We start from the raw sequence: 20,757 nt of genomic DNA, 5'->3' as shown, positions 1-20,757 counted from the left end.
GTTGTCCAGGTGTGGAGGATATATTTTCTACAAGACCTCAATTTCGATTTCGGGAGAAAATAAAATTGATTAAAATAAATAATAATAACACATGTTTGGTTAATTTAATGTTTTGTAGTTTTTGTTTTTTACAATAAGCAGATCAACCCATGACATCTGCAGCTGTGTATGTGTGTGAGTGGGGGGGTGCGCGAGGTCCGCCTGTCCTGTGTGCCAATTATTGGATATAGGCTAGTGCGCGTTCGGATGCGCTCCGACAAGTCCTACTCTTATGCAGAGGGAAAGATATTCGAAGTCCTCTTTCCGTTGATAGACCGATGCTTTCTTATTTCCCAAATCGGCAGAGAATATTGAACTAGCAGCAGTTTAGCAGATGCTGTGCCAGCGCCTGGACAGGCTACTCTTGCAAGTACAGGAAGCGCGAATCATTGGTGACCATCAAAACGCAAACGTCATACAAAAATAACAGCGAAACAGCAACACGAAAGTGAACAGTGTCCTACAGCATAGAATAACCGGGTGAATATTTCCAAATTAGCATCCCTTATCCAGTTTCTAGAAAGTATAGTCCATCCTCAAGTAATCCGCCTCTCCTTCGATGGAGGTCTTATCCAACCTATGTCGAACGAGACTGTGTCACACAGGTGTATATGGTTGGAGCAGCACTTATGCCTTGCCTTGCTTTGCCTTCACATCTCCCCCTCTCTCGCTCTATCTTAGTTTTGTTAAAGGGATAGGACAGCGATGTTTTGAAAGGGTGTGGGAGTCGAGTAATGGAGTGATTGTAAGTACAGTACTAGTATGAGGTGCCCAGAATGCGCTCTCTCTTTCTCTCTCTCCACCCCCTTCATCACTCTCTTCCTGCCCCCTCTCACTCACACACACACATCTGGGAGAATGAGAGGTGCAGAGCTAGGGCCAAGTGTGTGGGAGGCATGAGCGTAACAATATGACTATGACACTGAAAGTTGCAACCCGCTCATGCATACAGAAACACACACAGAGACACAAGACAAATCTGGGGTAGGTGTAATGGTTTCAATGCAAATAACAGGATCTATCATGGAAAGACAATGATAACTGAGTACATCATAAGTACCCAAACACATCTGTAATGGTGACAAAACACTGCCTATCTTCACATAGACCTACATCAAAGCACAATTTGCGGTACTCTTTTATCACCAACAGCTAAAAAGCCAGCCATTTTTAATTTCAGTCACTTAAGACATCGCCGGTGATGGCACTTTATAGTATATTTAAAGCAATCAGTATTTCCAAATGGGTAAAGGGTGACTTAGATCTGTTTCCATGACAACTGTAAGCTTGGACCAACATTTTAACCCATCGCATTACAGATAGTAAGACACTGAGCTATAAGAATTACAGGGATTGGTTCATTTAAGTATTGCAGAAAACAATTTACTACACCCCCTCCCACACACACATTTTATCTCGTTCACCCCCTCTCTTGCTCCCTCTCTCTCACTCTCTCTCTCTCTCTTGCATTCTCTCTAACGTCTGTGTGTCTGCTCTATAATTATTTCCATGGTTACCATTAGTGATGTGAACCTAAGGCGGATGTACTATTGTAGTAATCTTTCCGTCTCTCTCTCACCACTGTCATTTACTCTTTCTTTTCACATCCCTTGCTTACTCCATGCAATACAAATGTCCAACCCGTTCACATAGTTCTCTCCCTGTCTCTCTCCATCAGATAGGATAGAGGGATGGTATGAAACGAGGACACACTTGAAGTGTGCACAGTGCCACCTGGCTAGGTGGAGTGCCAAGGCTGAAGAGTAAACTGGGATGTTGGCAGTGGTGGGCACAGGCACAGGCACGTGGGAAACTGGGAACGCATTGGAGGCACAGACACAGTTTACAGTACAGACACATGCACACATGCGCACATGCACACACACACACACACACACACACACACACACACACACACACACACACACACACACACACACACACACACACACACACACACACACACACACACACACACACACACACACACACACACACACACACACACACACACATGCAAGCAGGCATATAAACACACACACAATTACAGTGCGGTATACACAACACAAGCCCACGCATTCTCTTGCATGTGAAGATATTTGCATGGATGTTCGCACACCTTCTGTAGATACCCTACAGCCTCACACCCATAACACATACATCGCCTTCCCATTTACAACATCCCATTCACCCACCATATGGTGTGAATACTGTATCTCCCCATCTCCCATCCATTCTTACTCTATAACTTACTGATAGACCAAGTATATGAGCTCCTTTCTAGCTTCACAGAGCGCGGTGGAGCCTTTAGTTGACAGTCAGTCAGAGTGGGAGTGTTGGCCTGACAACACCGGTATTCTGTCTCTGGAAAACCACGTGCCTCCGGAGCTGCAGCACATGGCTGTGTGCAAATATTCAATTAAGATCCTGACTAGTGCAGCTGGAGAGCCTGGTAACGACACTCTACGTTTGCGAACAGAGCCAGAGAGCCGAGTTAGATTTAATAGATATACAATACATACCTATAGGGGCATTGAGATAAAGGTGTTAGAGACAGACAGAGAGAGAGGAGCGGAGAGATAGAGAGAGACATAGACATAGAGAGAGAGAGGGGGAGAGAGAGAAACAGAGAGATGGAGAGATAGAGAGAGAGATGGAGAGATAGACAGAGACAGAGAGACATAGACAGAGAGAGAGACAGAGAGAGGGGGGAGAGAGAGATAAACAGAGATGGAGAGATAGAGAGACAGACAGAGAGAGAGAGGGGCTAGAGCAAGCTCTAATACAATTTGTACTACATGAAGGAAAGTTGGCCATCATAATGACATGTAATATCCGTTATGACTTCAAGACCACACCGCACTGTCCTTATATTTCTCAGCAATACTCTCCAGTCAATAGCTATTTTTGCCTCTTTTGTGTAAACGGATGTACTGGCATAAATGCTCTTGTACATGACGTGAGGACCAAGGTTGTTTTATCTTTGCTTGGTCACTTTCTTCAACACCCAACTCCCTCCATTTCAACTCCATCCATTTAATTGTGTATGGCAGTAACGACTACTGATTCTTGGCTAACCCATTTGTAGCAACTGGCAGGCACCTATTTGAGATGCACAAAGAGGAAATATAGCAAAAGCATACATTTGTATGCAAAAGGAGCGAGTCATGGTCTATGAAAGCCATAAGGGAGAGAAATGATTGACATCTTGTGTTAGAGATATGGTCCTTTGGAATGGTATAGCATTAGCTGTTGGGGTTGTCAGTACATACAGTACTAGTCTGAGTCGGGGGGGGGGGGGGGGGGGGGGTGTCAGAACATAATAGTCTGAGTTGCGGGGGGTTGCTGTGTAGTAGCAACTGAATGGTGGCATTTATTTCCCATAATAATATGCTGCTGTACTAAAGCTCTGGAACACATTTCATGTCAGGAGAAGGTGAGGTATGTGTGTGTGTGTGTGTGTGTGTGTGTGTGTGTGTGTGTGTGTGTGTGTGTGTGTGTGTGTGTGTGTGTGTGTGTGTGTGTGTGTGTGTCAGGGGCGTAGGCACGGGTGGGCTTGGGTGGTGATTTCGATAAAATCCTTAAGCTTACAGATGAATCCACAATTGGGATGTAGCTACCAGTTCCCGAAACAGAAAACTGCCAGCAAGGTTTGGCAACTCGCATGTTAGATCAAATCAAATCAACGTTTATTTGTCACGTGCGCCGAATACAACAGGTGTAGACCTTACAGTGAAATGCTTACTTACAGGCTCTAACCAATAGTGCAAATAAGGTATTAGGTGAACAATAGGTAAGTAAAGAAATAAAAACAAATGTAAAAAGACAGTGAAAAATAACAGTAGCGAGGCTATATACAGTAGCGAGGCTATATACAGTAGCGAGGCTACATACAGTAGCGAGGCTACATACAGACACCGGTTAGTCGGGCTGATTGAGGTAGTATGTACATATAGATAGGGTTAAAGTGACTATGCATATATGATGAACAGAGAGTAGCAGTAGTGTAAAAGAGGGGTTGGCGGGTGGTGGGTGACGGGTGACGGGACACAATGCAGATAGCCCGGTTAGCCAATATGCAGGAGCACTGGTTGGTCGGCCCAATTGAGGTAGTATGTACATGAATGTATAGTTAAAGTGACTATGCATATATGACAAACAGAGAGTAGCAGCAGCCTAAAAGAGGGGTTGGGGGGGGCACACAATGCAAATAGTCTGGGTAGCCATTTGATTACCTGTTCAGGAGTCTTATGGCTTGGGGGTAAAAACTGTTGAGAAGCCTTTTTGTCCTAGACTTGGCACTCCGGTACCGCTTGCCATGCGGTAGTAGAGAGAACAGTCTATGACTGGAGTGGCTGGGGTCTTTGACAATTTTTAGGGCCTTCCTCTGACACCGCCTGGTATAGAGGTCCTGGATGGCAGGCAGCTTAGCCCCAATAATGTACTGGGCCGTACGCACTACCCTCTGTAGTTCCTTGCGTTCGGAGGCCGAGCAATTGCCGTACCAGGCAGTGATGCAACCAGTCAGGATGCTCTCGATGTTGCAGCTGTAGAACCTTTTGAGGATCTCAGGACCCATGCAGTGGGGAATGCAGCCCCCGTTAGGAGCAACTTGGATTTACAGGCATAATGGAATGAGATATTGGACAGACAACTTATGGAACTCAACAGTTGTTTTCAGAACGATTCATGTGGGATAATGAAGAAGGCCGCAACTGGCTGCCTGCCCCGATCGATCTCATTTGGTCAAATGACAGTGATACAGCCACCCAGTACCCATTATGACATTTACGTGGAGGATGCAGCGATAACTAATCTTTTGGTACAGCAGCTTAAACGAAAGGTACAATCATGCTGGCAATTTTAAAAATATATTTTTGTAGTAGCCTTTTCGCCAATAATGTGATAGGTGCACTTGATTCATCTGCCCTGCATGCCGGGTAGGCGAAGTGTTCCCATTTTAACCATTTTATTTGTCTGAAGATACAAACTCGGCAGGCCAAGAGAGCTAAATCAGGTGCACATGTAGGCATTCTGCTGGCCAATTGGATAGCTTAGATCAGGGGTTTTCAAACTTTTGGGGGCAGGGGACACCTTTTGTGATAGCAAATTCATAATTATTATACCTTTATTTCAACAAGGAACACAGACTGAGACCAAGGTCTCTTTTACAGCTGGGCCCTGCGTATACATGTTTACACATATAGTTTAGGTACAATGATTAAGAAACTACACAAGACAAACAAAACGATCACAGATAACACAAAAAATACAGGAACAGATTACATTTACACATATGTTATTCTACTAACAGCACAAGAACTTGCATTACCCGAAACAGTTACAAGCAATACAAAAATAAAAATCCTCCAATAAATATTTAAAATGGGCAAGAGGGACAAGAGTCTCAAGTTTAAGTTTAGTCTGCAGGCTATTCCATAGTCAGAACACAACTCCAGTGGGATAAGAATAGCATACAATAAGTTTTACTATGACTTCGGCAGTGCATGGCTGGACAAACCAAGTCTCGGGCCCTGGGAAGGAATGTTTTAAAAGCCCGCCTCTTGGCATCGGAGAGAACATCTTGCAGTTTTCAAGCTAATTTCCTGCAATTCTACCCGTTGTTTTAATGAGGCAGAGATTTTCATTGTTATTGCAGCTTTAAAGCTAATGTCCTGCAATTCTACAATTTTTTTAATGAGGCAGAGAGAAAAGGGTGCAGTTTTAAAGCTTAAATTACAGTGCATTTATGTTGTTGTTTTTTTATTGTGGGGGAGAATACAATTAGTGGAGAATAGGCTTATTGTGGATACCAATATCCCTGTAAACCTACCAGGCCTATTTTGCCCAGGGTTAAGAACATACATTGTAGATTCATAATATTACATTGTATATTATTTTTGAGAACCCCTGGCTTAGGTCACCATGTCTACAGCAGCTTCGACGAGCACACAGCGAAAAACAATTAATTCAAGATGTACAAGCCATAGCATAAGGGAACGATGAGCGAATAAGAGGCAATCCGTAATTTTGATTAAGACATTAACGAGCCATCTAAGATGGACGTTGTCAATATAACTATATATCAGCACTTTTGAAATGAACAGCGACAGAATTCAGAACATGGGCCATTCTTACAGTATTCTCCCTGTACACAAGTCAGAACCGAAGGATAAATAAAGGGGGCATACTGTATAAGCAGACAATGAAAGCTCTTACAATATTCGATGATGACATTTCTCTAAAACAGGCTGTAGGCTACATGTGCACCACCAAGTCAGAACAGTAGGCTAAGTCATGAGGGGGAAAGGGACCAAATTATTAAGGTGATGCACATGGGCTACTAACAGCTTACTACACAACATACACTTACTATTACTTTCTTAGCTGCAGTATACATATCTCCCTTGCATATTACATAATTTATGCAGCAGCAAGACATTTTAGGACTCACCATTGTGTTGTGCTCACTTGAACAGGAAGGTGGTGCAGCGGTCCTTATTGTGGGCAAATTTTGTCATGAAACTTTGTCATCAAAGTCTGGCATTCTCTCGATTTATGGTGCTTTCAAGACAACTGGGAACTCGGAAAAAAACAAGATCGAATCATGATATCTTCAGGTCGGAGCTCTAGAAAGAGGCCTGAGTTCCCGACTTCGAATTCCGTATTGGATAACCGTTCAAAACTTATTTTCCCAGTCGAAGCTCGTTTTTTCAGAGTTCCCAGTTGTCAAGAACACACTGAAGTCTGAGATTTCCCAGTTCTGCATTTCAAGTTGTTTTGAACGCGTCGGAAGTCATGCTGGATTGACAGCAAGGCCAATGTATTCCACCTTTTCTGGCCTATGGTGTTGCGTGTGAATGTTTATCCTTTTAAGCTTTGAAAAGAGACCCTTAAACCCAGACTTGGACCACACACCCTCTCCACCAAATAGCAGGCACGGGAAGCAAATTAGTGATTGCTTTGCAATGCTTGCAGTTAGCCACTGATTCCTTCCAAACCACTCATTGTTGAATATGTTGTTGTGTAATGTTTATGTCCAATGGCCGATGAGCACCGATACATTTTATCTGTCATTTCTCTTCAAATGACAAGGATTGAAAAGGATTTACCAGTAGATTGTTGGTGTGATTCATGATAATGACTGTTTTCTCTAACTTGCTAGTTAAGATTTTGAAAGTATGATGTTGACATGATCAGTCCAATCAAAGCTACTGTAGATATAACGTGATTTGATGTCATTTTATCTGTGGCCAACGACCTTGAGCCTTCTTGGATGGGCACTTCTAATGTAAACCTATGGCAGCACCCAAGGGGGCTTAAACTTTCTAGCTCTCCCTGTAGATTTTGAGATGACGTAATGTCACCATGAGTGACAGAACACTGAGCCAATCATGGCGCAACTAGAGAAGATTAACAATCCCTATGCTCTGTATTTTCCGCTGGCTGCCCCTCCACAGAAAGCACTGAACTAGGCTGAAACACTTGCATTTTGGAGCTGCCTTACTCAAGAAAGCAAAAAAGAGACCATGTCTGCATGTAGCTTTATCAACTCAATACATTTATTTTTTACACTGTTTGCAAACTGATATGTAACACATTAATGCCAAAATAACAAACAAAACAGGCAAACAATATATATTTTTCTTTTAAACTAAACAGGTGGGTTTCATAACAGGCTCTGCCCCACCTGCCCTGAATGACGGGTCGCCACTGACCTAGCTTGAGACTCGAGTTTTGAAATATAAGGGCCTACAGTACATGGAGAAAATCAGACCTCTCTTACTACATATGAAAAAAGCCACATTTTTTTTCCCGTCAATGTAAATAGCATATCATTTTTAGGAAGTTAATTTCATTGGAAATATAACTTTGCCCTGTACTTATTTTCCCATTCACTGTTAGGCCCTATAGGCTACAGATCATTTAATTGACATCACACAAAAGGCTACGTTGTAGGCGCACTTGATCTCCTGTGCCCAGCAGAGAATTGAACTCAGCTTGCACTTTGACTCAGAAAGTGATCTCAATAAAGAAAAGGTTGGTGACCACTGTTCTAGTCTATATCCCAGCAAACAGGAGATGACCTGAGGACATTCGGCGGCATTCCCATTAGGTCCCTAAATGGTCTCAGTGGGATGTTATCCCATTGACGTTAGAACGTTGCGTGATGGTCCCAAGGGAGAATTCTTTGGGGTACTTCTGTCTAGTTCCTTGTACGTCACTGAGGACCATGTCAGGACCTTTCTCGGACGTTCTCATGACTTTCATTTTTACTAGTCCTTAGGACGTTGTGCAATGGTCCCAAGGGAACGTTCTCTGGGAGACCTTTTTATAGTACTAGGTTTGACCCCTGAAGGTTCCCCTGAACGTTCTTAGTACGTTGTGTCATGGTCCCCTAGAGGATTTGTGTAGTTCCTGGTTGGACCCGGGGACATCCCCAAAGACATTTTCAAAATGTTCTTGGGACATTGTGTCATGGTCCCCTGGAGGTCTTAAGGAACATTATGAATTTAAGAAAATGCATTAAAAAACAGAGTGGCATATTTTGAGCTTAAATATAACTGCTTTGAGTGTTGACAGTAATCACAGTAATTCTGCCCAAAAGTTGTATTTTGAAAAACAGCTCAATGGGTCATTTTTAAGAGTCATTTGGAAACTGCAGAATCTGCTCTTTCTGATATTATATAGACATCAACACGTCTTACCTGGTTGTGACTCTGTAGGATCATTTTGACAAGTCACTTTTTGGGACTCCGTTTTGTTTCCCTGCCTCTATGTCAATTTCAGGCTGCACTGTTCATCAGATTCTTCATATAAAATGTAACAATTGATTATATTCTCACCCAGCAGACTATTGTCAATTTAACGCTTCCCTTAGAGTTTGAAAATCACAAAAATACTATTTTACGTAACTCTTCCACCATGACCCTTCATCTACTTTCCTAAGTATGGGTCTCAAACTTCTAAAACACATAATTCTTTTTTTGTTTGTTTGTTTGTATTGTAATGCCCTTTTTCTCCCCAATTTTCAATCGTGTCTCATCGCTGCAAATCCCCAATGGGCTCGGGAGAAGCAAAGGTGGAGTCATGCGTCCTCGGAAACATGACTCACCTAACCGCGCTCCTTAACACTCGCCAGCTTAACCCGGAAGCCAGCCACACCAATGTGTCGGGGAAACACCTTTCAACTGGTGACCGGGGTCAGCCCGCAGGTACCCGGCCTGCCACAAGGAGTCGCTAGAGAACGATGAGCCAAGTAAAATCCTCCCCTAACCCGGGTGACGCTGGGCCAATTGTGCGCTGTCCTATGGGACTCCCGGCCAGTTGTGGCACAGCCCGGAAATGAACCCGGGTCTGTAGTAATGCTTCTAGCACTGCGATGCAGTGCCTTAGAATTCTGCGCCACTCGGTAGACCCCATAATTACATGTTTTACAATTAAATTAGACCCGTTACCGGAATAGTGACATCCATGATGTTCTGGGTCAATTTGTCCCACGCAATTTGACCTTGACCTTGGTTTATACAGTGCCTTCGGAAAGTATTCAGACCCCTTGCCTTTTACAAATTTTGTTAGGTTACAGCCTTATTTTAAAATGTATTAAACAGTTTTTTTCCCTCATCAATCTACACCCAATACCTCATATCGACAAAGCAAAAACCTTTTTTTTCTTCTTTTTTTTACATTTTAGCAAATGTCTAAAAAACAGATATCACATCCACATAAGTATTCAGCCCCTTTACTCAGTACTTTGTTTAAGCACATTTGGCAGCGATTACAACCTCAAGTCTTCTTGGGTATGACGCTACAAGCTTGGCACATTTGGGGAGTTTCTCCCATTCTTCTCTGCAGATCATCTCAAGCTCTGTCAGCTATTTTCAGGTCTCTCCAATGATATTTGATTGGGTTCAAGTCCAGGCTCTGGCTGGGCCACTCAAGGACATTCAAAGACTTGTTCGGAAGCCACTCCTGCGTTGTCTTGAGGTCCTGAGCGCTCTGGAGCAGGTTTTCATCAAGGATCTCTCTGTACTTTGCCTCGATCCTGACTAGTCTCCCAATCCCTGCCGCTGAAAAACATCCCCACAGCATGATGTTGCCACCACCATGGTTAACCATAGGGATGGTGCCAGGTTTCCTCCAGATGTGACGCTTGGCATTCAGGCCAAAGAGTTGAATCTTGGTTTCATCAGACCAGAGAATCTTGTTTCTCATGGTCTGAGAGTCTTTAGGTGCCTTTTGGCAAACTCCAAGCAGGCTGTCATGTGCCTTTTACTGAAGAGTGGCTTCTGTCTTGCCACTCTACCATAAAGGCCTGATTTGTGGAGTGCTGCATAGATGGTTGTCCTTCTGGAAGGTTCTCCCATCTCCACAGAGGAACTCCAGAGCTCTGTCAGATTGACAATCGGGTTCTTGGTCACCTCCCTGACCAAGGCTCTTCTCCCCCGATTGCTCAGTTTGGCCGGGCGGCCAGCTCTAGGAAGAGTCTTGGTGGTTCCAAACTTCTTCCATTTAAGAATGATGGAGGTCACTGTGTTCTTGGGGACCTTCAACGCTGCAGAAATGTTTTGGTACCATTCCCCAGATCTGTGCATCGACACAATTCTGTCTCGGAGCTCTACGGACAATTCCTTTGATCTCATGGCTTGGTTTTTGCTCTGACATGCACTGTCAACTGTGGGACCTTATATAGACAGGTATGTGCCTTTCCAATTCATGTCCAATCAATTGAATTTACCACAGGTGGACTCCAATAAAGTTGTAGAAACATCTCAAGGATGATAAATGGAAACAGGATGCACCTGAGCTCAATTTTGAGTCTGATAGCAAAGGGTCTGAATACTTATGTATTTGCTGAAATGTGTGCCGATGCCCAGCTATTTAAAGGGACAGGTGGCTATTTGAGACTGAGTTTAATTGAAGTTGAAGAACGTTGCAGTAAATCCCTGACCCTAGTCTAGGTGCAGAGAGATATTTTGTAGAGGGAAGTATTTTAAGACTACAGCCAACCAATGTATGAGAGCTGACTTACACACTCAGGGCTGAGGAAGGGAAACCAGCCTACACAAGAGACCCATGGACAACTGCCAGTCAAACCAGGAGCTGTGCTGCTACTGCTGTTGTTATTGTTATTGCTCTATTTCATCCTCAGGATATATCACAGGATATGTGAGCACTTACATAATGTCGACATTTACATAGCTGCTCTGCATAAAAAGCTATTTTCTAATTTAGGCATGGTATTTTCAATGGTGCTTCACTCCATTTCTTAACATGTCATTTCTTGTACCTTCTAATTGATCAGTAATCATTTATTAAAGGGGGATTTTTTTTGTCAAAATTTCAATTACAAAGAGGATTCTAAAAGACCCGTCTTGAAAAAAATGTATTGTAGCTAAGATGTTAATTATAAAAACATTATCTTTAAATCACATTTGCCTAATTTTTTATAATATACAGCCCCAAGGAATACATATTTACTGTGTAGTAGCACTCTCTACACTGCTAGTTGTTACGCTTATTAAAGAGAAGGTTGCACAATATATTTCCACAAATCTAACAATGTAGATTGATATTCCATCTTATACAAAAGTTAATGATTTTTTTACATTCTATACACTTATACACATATTTTTGCAATTTGAATTACATTTATCAGAAACTCCTATACCAACAAAACATTACGGCTTTGAGGGGCAGTACACACTGATCTTTTTTTGCAGGATATCATGGTAATCAATGTTTGTTTTAGCCATTATACCTGGGTTTACTGCTGCTAGTAGTAGCACTCAGGTTAGCATGTCATTAGCTATAGCTACAATCGGCCAACAACAGAGTCTTAGCCAGTTCGGTTATAGATGATCAATGTCTATTATGATGGTAAAGGTTTATCTTGATGTTGTGTAGCAGATTTTGTGTATCAGCGAGAAATGCTGATGTGCTGAACTGCTAATAAGTGATGTGTTTCAAGACTGCTAGTGGTTAGCTAGTAGGGGTAAGCCAGGGGTGGAAAGGGGCTATGCAAAAGGCCAGCGAGCTGTATTAGTGTTTATTTTTTTAATGAGCTGATACAGAGTAAAAAAAATCACAGGATATGATCAGATGATAAATTGGCTTTATTCAGAGTGCCAAAATATATATTTTTAACAATAGTAGGACTCTGTATGATGTGGGTATTCACCGTCTTATGTGGGCAGTGGTTTCACTCTTACTCCTGTAGTGCTCCTCTTCATGTTACATTTCCGAACGCTTTTCCGACCTGACTTCGGTCAAATTCGGTTAAAATATAAATTTCTCCCAAAATATAAATGTAAAGTGATAGGGTATAAAACAAATCATAATGTTTTAAAATAAACTTAATTCTACAATCTTCCCTTTAAGTGAAATATAATTTGACTACTTGTTCCACATGAAGTAGCTTTACGTCATTTCGAAGAAGTGTGGGAACAGTGATGTAAAATGTTGCCAGAAAACAGTATTGATTCTAGCTTAGTAGGCATACAATTCCACGAACCATCTCTCTCTCTCTGCCCCTTTCCCCAGTGAATGTTCCCCTGCTCATGTCCATGAACCGTTAAACAAAGCTACAGTAGCGCTCCATTTGTATTCATTCGGAGTTCCAACATTAAGACAGCAAGATGACTCAGCAAATCTCCCCAAAGACAAGCGGCAGCTTTGGGGGTGGATTTGCAGTTCCATCAGTGACAGACTCACAGGCTCCCTGTCATCCTGCACTGTTAACTTTATATAGTACTAATAGTCTCACTAAAACAAACAATACTGTTGTTGATACTGCTACAGTACTATGTATGCTTCATGCTGCAATTAAAACATATTGAAGTGTCCTTTAGTATTCCCATGTGGTAGCAAACAGAGAATAGCATAATTGGGGTTGGCTAATGGGATCGTATTGCGTAATGTTGCAGTAGATCTTTGGTGTCAACGGAGGCTGAATTGCTCAAAACAAAGATAAATCTGAGTAACAGACTCACTAATCTAATATATAATGCTAGAGAATACAAACTACGCACATGCATGGTAACTGTACTGAGGTTGTTGATGGGTTGGCAGGTTAGCGGTAGCTGCTGGAGTATGCTGCAAACATGAACCACATCTGAGTTCCACTCTTACCCTGACAGTTGTTTTGTCCCTGGTGGAACCTCAAAGACATTGCATGTTGTTTTAATGAGTTAAAAGGCTGGGGAAAATCCATAATTTATACTGTTTATTATGATTCATTTTCTTAAAGTTATTGGAGGAGAAATTAGTTCAGTTATACACGCTAGTGTTGTACCTTTAAGATGGGATGTGGAACAACTCCTATAAATAAAATATCAAATGCCAATGTTGTCCCAGTAGACGGAGAACACAAGTTTATAATGGAGGAAAATACGAACAACACGTTGTGTTTTTACATTGAATTTCCATTCAGCCAAAGGCTATCAATCAGATAAGCAGTTAGCTAGCTACATGATGTTTTTGATTTAGCCTGAGGTTAATTCATTCAGATAACATGGATTTCTCTCAATGACTGAGCAGCCGTGGTGAAAGTCAATTTCAAACACATAACATCGAAGGCCAACTTCATTAATGCAGATAATCACATCCAATTTTGAGGAGGTTAATAAGAGAGAGAGAAAACAATATATTTTCCTTCTATTAGCACAGAATGTACTCTTTGAATGAATGTTATTGCAAGAGAGCCAATAGGATCAGGAGCATGCACTTCAATGCCAATAAAGCTTTAAAAGGATTGTTTCTCTCATTATATTACATAATCAAGTCCCTTTGCTGACCTTGCTCTATCAAATCAAACTTTATTTGTAGCAGAGAAAACAGTCTATGACTTGGGTGACTGGAGTCTCTGACAATTTTATGGGCCTTCCTCTGACACCGCCTATTATATGGGTTTTGGATGGCAGGAAGCTTGGCCCCAGTGATGTACTGGGCCGTACGCACTACCCTCTGTAGCGCTTACGGTCAGATGCCGAGCAGTTGCCATACCAGGCGGTGATGCAACCGGTCAGGATGCTCTCGATAGTGCAGCTGTATACATTTTTGAGGATCTGGGGACCCATGCCAAATATTTTCAGTCTCCTGGGGGGGAAAAGGTGTTGTCGTGCCATCTTCACGACTGTCTTGGTGTGTTTGGAACATGATAGTTCGTTGGTGATGTGGACACCAAGGAACTTGAAACTCTCAACCCGCTCCACTACAGCCCCGTCGATGTTAATGGGGGCCTGTTCGGCCCGCCTTTTCCTGTAGTCCACGATCAGCTCCTTTGTCTTGCTCACATTGAGGGAGAGGTTGTTGTCCTGTCACCACACTGCCAGTTCTCTGACCTGCTCCCTCATTGTCGTGATCATGCCTACCACTGTTGTTTCATCAGCAAACTTAATGATGGTGTTGGAGTCGTGTTTGGCCACGCAGTCGTGGGTGAACAAGGAGTACAGGAGGGACTAAGTACACACCCCTTAGGGGCCCCAGTGTTGAAGACCAGCGTGGCAGACGTGTTGTTGCCTACCCTTACCCCCTGGGGGCGGCCCGTCAGGAAGTCCAGGATCTAGTTGAAGAGGGAGGTGTTTAGTCCCATGGTTCTTAGCTTAGTGATGATCTTTGTGGGCACTATGGTGTTGAAAGCTGAGCTGTAATCAATGAACAGCATTCTCACATAGGTGTTCCTTTTGTCCAGGTGGGAAGGGCAGTGTGGATTGCGATTGAGATTGCGTCATCTGTGGATCTGTTGGGGCGGTATGCGAATTGGAGTGGGTCTAGGGCATCCGGGAGGATGCTGTTGATGTGAGCCATGGCCAGCCTTTCAAAGCACTTCATGGCTACCAACGTGAGTGCTGCAGGGTGGTAATCATTTAGGCAGGTTACCGTCGCTTCCTTGGCCACAGGGACTATGGTGGCCTGCTTGAAACAGCCTAAGTTTCACTTGGTTAACATCTGATATGGTAAACAGGGGTTTTGTGGTAGGTCAGACCTGCTCTTTGAGCTGTTCGAAATGACAAGTTAACACAAATGTAACTTACCCTGCCAGTAAATACAGAAACATGCTACAGTACAGAGACAACCCCAGCTACACAGTTTCAATAACTTCCCTTTATGGCTGAATGGCTCAGAAACGTGACATCTAACATTTTGCAGCAGTACACAACATACCACCACTTTTTACTCTATAGTGCTTATAGTTTCCATTATATATGCTACTGCAATTGCAACCATTTAACTTCTACTTCATCACAATCCCGGATCCGGGAGCACCCCCATCAGTAAAAAAGCTGACTAGCATAGCCTAGCATAGCGTCACAAGTAAATACTAGCATCTAAATATCATTAAATCACAAGTCCAAGACACCAGATGAAAGATACACATCTTGTGAATCCAGCCATCATTTCTGATTTTTAAAATGTTTTACAGTGAAGACACAATATGTATTTCTATTAGCTAACCACGATAGCAAATGACACAACTTTTTTTTTGCACCATTTTTTTCCTGCATAGGTAGCTATCACAATTTCGACCAAATAAAGATATAAATAGTCACTAACCAAGAAACAACTTCATCAGATGACAGTCTGATAACATATTTATTGTATAGCATATGTTTTGTTAGAAAAATGTGCATATTTCAGGTATAAATCATAGTTTTACATTGCAGCCACCATCACAACTCTCACCAAAGCAACTAGAATAACTACAGAGACCAACGTGAATTACCTAAATACTCATCATAAAACATTTATGAAAAATACACAGCGTACAGCAAATGAAAGACAAAGATCTTGTGAATCCAGCCAATATTTCAGATTTTTTAAGTGTTTTACAGCGAAAACACAATATAGCATTATATTAGCTTACTACAATAGCCAACCACACAACAGCATTGATTCAAGCCAACAATAGCGATAACGAATAAACCAGCAAAAGATATAAATTTTTTCACTAACCTTCTCAAACTTCTTCAGATGACAGTCCTATAACATCATATTACACAATACATATAGAGTTTGTTCGAAAATGTGCATATTTAGCGGCACAAATCGTGGTTATACAATGAGAATAGTAGCCAAGCTGCCAACAAAATGTCGGGAGAAATCTTGGGAGAGGCACCTAATCTAATCATTAACTAATCAGAAACTTGACTAAAAAATACAGGTTGGACAGCAAATGAAAGATACATTAGTTCTTAATGCAACCGCTGTGTTAGATTTTTAAAATTAACGTTACTACGACATACAGCGTGCGTTAAAGCGAGACCGCACCGAAATTAATGGCGGAATAGGAGTTTTACATTTTTCAACAGAACAACGAATTAACATCATAAATAGTTCTTACTTTTTGATGAGCTTTCATCAGAATCTTGGGCAAGTTGTCCTTTGTCCAAAAGAATCGTTGCTCGGTTGTAGATTGTCGCCTTCAACTTTGGAATTAGCAGTAAACATTAGCCATGTGGCCCAGACGTGCCCAACTCACTATAACGCAGCACAAAGAAATATCCGAAAATCGCAATATACTGATATAAACTGATATAACTCGGTTTAAAATAACAACATTATGATGTCTTTAACACCTATATCGAATAAAATCAGAGCCGGATATATCTAAGGCCTATAACGGGAGCTTTCCAGAATGCCATCCTGAGGTCTGTCTTGCGTCATGGCGAATGTTGAAAAGAGTGCACCCCACGTTCCAAGCCCATTTATATGGCCTCAGATCTGCCTAGCAACTCCATTCCAATTCTCACTATTTGCTGACATCTAGGGGAAGGCGTATGCAGTGCATCTCGACCAATAGAAGACATGCAAATTAATAAACTGACCCCAGAACAGCCTGCCTGATTTCAGATTTCTCACAGGAAGTTTGCTCCAACTTGAGTTCTGTTTTACTCACAGATATAATTCAAACGGTTTTAGAAACTAGAGAGTGTTTTCTATCCAATAGTAATAATAATATGCATATTGTACGAGCAAGAATTGAGTACGAGGCAGTTTAATTTGGGAACGAAATTTTTACAAAGTGAAAACAGCACCCCCTATTGAGAAAAGGTTTTAACATAGTTTAAATACAGTACCTCCACCATAATGCAGCAACTGCTATTCAAGCCAGATTCCTTATACTCCACTATTGGCACTACCGCCCCACACAGTCTGTCTCCCTATTCATTTTTTGTTCTTCATTTAAAAAAATGTTTACCCATTTCTTCCCCCAATTGGTAGTTACGATCTTGTCTCATCACTGCAACTCAACGGGCTCGGGACAGGCGAAGGTCAAGACATGCATCCTTTGAAACATGACCCGCCAAGCCGCGCTTCTTGAACCCCAGACTGTAGTGGCGCCTCAGCGCTGCAATACAGTGCCTTAGATTGCTGCACCACTCGGGAGGCCTTTGTCTCCCTATTGTAACTACTGTACCTTATATGTACCTTAAATATGTCCAGGGTACATAGGGTGTTTCAACACCATGGACAGAGGGCCCAACATGGGCTAAAATCCACCAAAGATGAGAGCTGTTTCAGTAACCTTGGACAGCTCCGCACAGAGCAAAGACTTTGGGTTGGTCTGTGTGGCTGCATGCAGAACATCTGTGGATAGTGTTTAGGTTGAAGTTCTAATTACAATAGATATTTGCATAACACATTTACAGCACACTGCAATTATCTAGCAAGATGAATGCCTTAATTGCATGTTGATTGCTCCAACTTTAACCGTTTCCGTGCTTTCAAGGTGCAATACAAGGAAGTGGATGGGGAAGTAGACTAATTGCGTCTGAGTAACTTTCCGTATCCAATCCAAAGAGCGTACTGAAGTATCGTATGTGTCCCTAATCATAGATGCAGAGCCAAATGTCTTCATCAGAGATGGTCATTACATCAGGACCCAGCTGGGATTGTTGTCAAGTGTCTTCATTTATCAAAACGATGATAAATGAAAATTCACGTTTGATGTATAGATACAGTACATAAACACATTGGATGCATACCAAGATGGATACAAATTCAAGCTTGTTTTTTTTATAACACAAGAGTAATCTATGACTTGTACTGTATGTGTCCCTGGAATGAAGCACTTAAGTGAGTAGAGGACAACATCGGAAGGTCTATTTGACCTCATCCCCCATAGAGCATTGTTTGCTATCTCGATCTTGTGTATCATTGGACAGTTTAGCCTGTCATTTTGATTCCATGCCTTTGTGTCCTTTTTTTCTTTTTTGAAGTCTTGTCAAAATTGGATTTTCAAAGATTTGTTTTATACCGGTCAAATGTTTTAGAACACCTACTCAGGTGTGGGGGGGTATACAGAAGAAAGGCCTATTTGGTAAAAGACCAGTCCCTATTATGGGAAGAACAGCTCAAATAAGGAAAGAGAAATGACAGTCCATCATTACTTTTTCAGTCAATGCTGAACATTTCAAGAACATCTTCAAGTGAAGTCACAAAAACCATCAAACACTATGATGAAACTCGCTCTTACGAGCCTCAGAAATTGCAGCCCAAATAAATGCTTCACAGAGTTCAAGTAACAGACACATCTCAACAGCAACTGTTCAGAGGAGACTGTGTGAATCAGGCCTTCATGGTCGAATTGCTGCAAAGAAACCACTACTAAAGGATACCAATAATAAGAAGAGACTTGCTTGGGCCAAGAAACCCATTAGACCGGTGGAAATGTGTCCTTTGGTCTGGAGTCCAAATTTGCGATTTTTGGTTCCAACCGCCCTGTCTTTGTGAGACGCGGTGTGGGTGAACAGATTATCTCCGCATGTGTATTTCCCACCGTAAAGCATGGAGGAGGAGGTGTTATGGTGTGGGGGTGCTTTGCTGGGTTCACAGTCTGTGATTTATTTAGAATTCAAGGCACACTTAACCAGCATGGCTATCACAGCATTCTGCAGCGATATACCATCCCATCTGGTTTGGGCTTAGTGGGACTATCATTTGTTTTTCAACAGGACTATGACCCAACACGCCTCCAGGCTGTGTAAAGGCTATTTGACCAAGAAGTAGAGTGATGGAGTGCTGCATCAGATGACCTGGTCTCCACAATCTCCCGACCTCAACCAAATTGATATGGTTTGGGACGAGTCGGACCGCAATGTGAAGGAAAAGCAGCCAACCAGTGCTCAGCATATGTGGGAAATCCAAGTGAAGCTGGTTGAGAGAATGCCAAGAGTTTGCAAAGCTGTCATCAAGGCAAAAGGTGGCTATTTGAAGAATCTCAAATAAAATATATTTTCATTTGTTTAACACTTTTTTGGTTACTATATGATTCCATATGTGTTATTTCATCGTTTTGATGTTTTGACCATTATTCTACAATGTAGAAAATAGTAAAAATAAAGAAAAAGTAGGTGTTCTAAAACTTTTGACTGGTAGTGTAGATTATCCTTATCCCATCCAATCCACGTGTATGCAATCTACTCACTTGCTTGCATCCAATCTACTCTCACTTTAGGATTATCCCAATGATGATCTCACTAAGTTATCTCAGTTCCAAGTTATGCAGTAGGTCACAGTCTTTCTGAAATGGGTCACTGTGTCACAAGCATTTCCCGTGACACTGACTCCGTAAATGTGGAATTCTGATGACAGCATGGCAGGTTTCTGTTAATCAGCTCATTAATGGGATGCCTGGGGTGCCTTGGCCGCATGGGGGGCATCGATCCCATTCAGTATGGGCATCTCCTCAGTGTGGATGGGCTCTCACTGCAGATGGCTCTCAATGGAAGGCTGTTTGATGACATGCTATATCATAGAGATGCTTAGAGTGTGATGAGCATCATTCTTCTGGAGTCAGTAGGCCTGTGTAGCCTGTGCCGTTATAGGAGAGTATTGCTGTGTCAGACCTGAACAGGTTCATGTCAAATATGGAGTGAGTGGCCTATTGCAGTATCCCCACAAGACTGTTGTGGGGAGAGTCGCTCTATGTGGACGATGGGAGTGTATCAATGCTGAGACATACATGAGGCAGAGAGGCAGAGTGAGAGAGGTGGAGTAAGGCAAAGAGGCAGGCAGAGACAACGAGTCAGAGAGGCAGTAAGAAAGACAATCACAAAATATCCGAAGTAGAAAGGCAGAGAAAGGTGAGAGCAGCCCATGACAGGTAGAGTCAGAAACACAGAACTAGAATGAGTAGAACGGGCCTCCGATTCAAGTCAATGACGCCATAATGGGTGGACTGGCAGCCATTGCGAGGGTCCCCATAAGAGTAAAGCAGGAAGTAAAAGCAGGAAGTACAACATTACATTTGTGCTTTATGGTCAGAGGTTCCAAGCTATTGACTGTATTTCTATGGTCAGAAAGAATTCAGAGAGATAGAAGGGCCCATGGCCAACTTACCCATCTCTGGATGGTGCCTCCCCTCAACAGGAACGCTGACTGTCCTCCGCAGCAGCTTGTTCCTGTGCAACTCGGAGCGCCGCTCGCGCATCAACAAAGGGTGTACCTGCATATGCACAGAGAGACAAGGTCAGGTCAACATACATGCATAATGCATTAAGCTATATTTTCAGAAGACCATAATGGATAGTATCTTGAAATGTCTATCACTGAGCAGTAGCGCCAAGCCAGGAAAAAAATCCTTATTACAACCTAGGTATTGTGATAATTACCTTGCTTGCTCTATAACCTGTTAGTTCATATGCCTTGACACTGTGATTTATAGGCCTAAGGCTGAAACAATAAGAAGAACAATGTTTCATCAAAACAACGGAC

The 20,757-nt window shown here is 42.3% G+C and overlaps 1 protein-coding gene across 1 annotated transcript in view; it reads right to left on the bottom strand.

Moving 5' to 3' along the window:
• Positions 1–20,757, bottom strand: part of LOC120047159 (ras/Rap GTPase-activating protein SynGAP-like) — a 99,249-nt gene that overhangs the window by 67,251 nt on the left and 11,241 nt on the right. Inside the window, exon 3 of the mRNA XM_038992692.1 lies at positions 20,383–20,488. Coding sequence (XP_038848620.1) covers positions 20,383–20,488 — 106 coding nt within the window. The remainder of the gene's footprint in view (positions 1–20,382; positions 20,489–20,757) is intronic.

Source organism: Salvelinus namaycush, chromosome 5, assembly GCF_016432855.1.
Source record: "Salvelinus namaycush isolate Seneca chromosome 5, SaNama_1.0, whole genome shotgun sequence".
In the NCBI taxonomy this organism is placed as follows: domain Eukaryota; kingdom Metazoa; phylum Chordata; class Actinopteri; order Salmoniformes; family Salmonidae; genus Salvelinus; species Salvelinus namaycush.
Note: the sequence above shows the minus strand (reverse complement) of the source record. Positions and strands in the feature narration are given on the sequence as shown.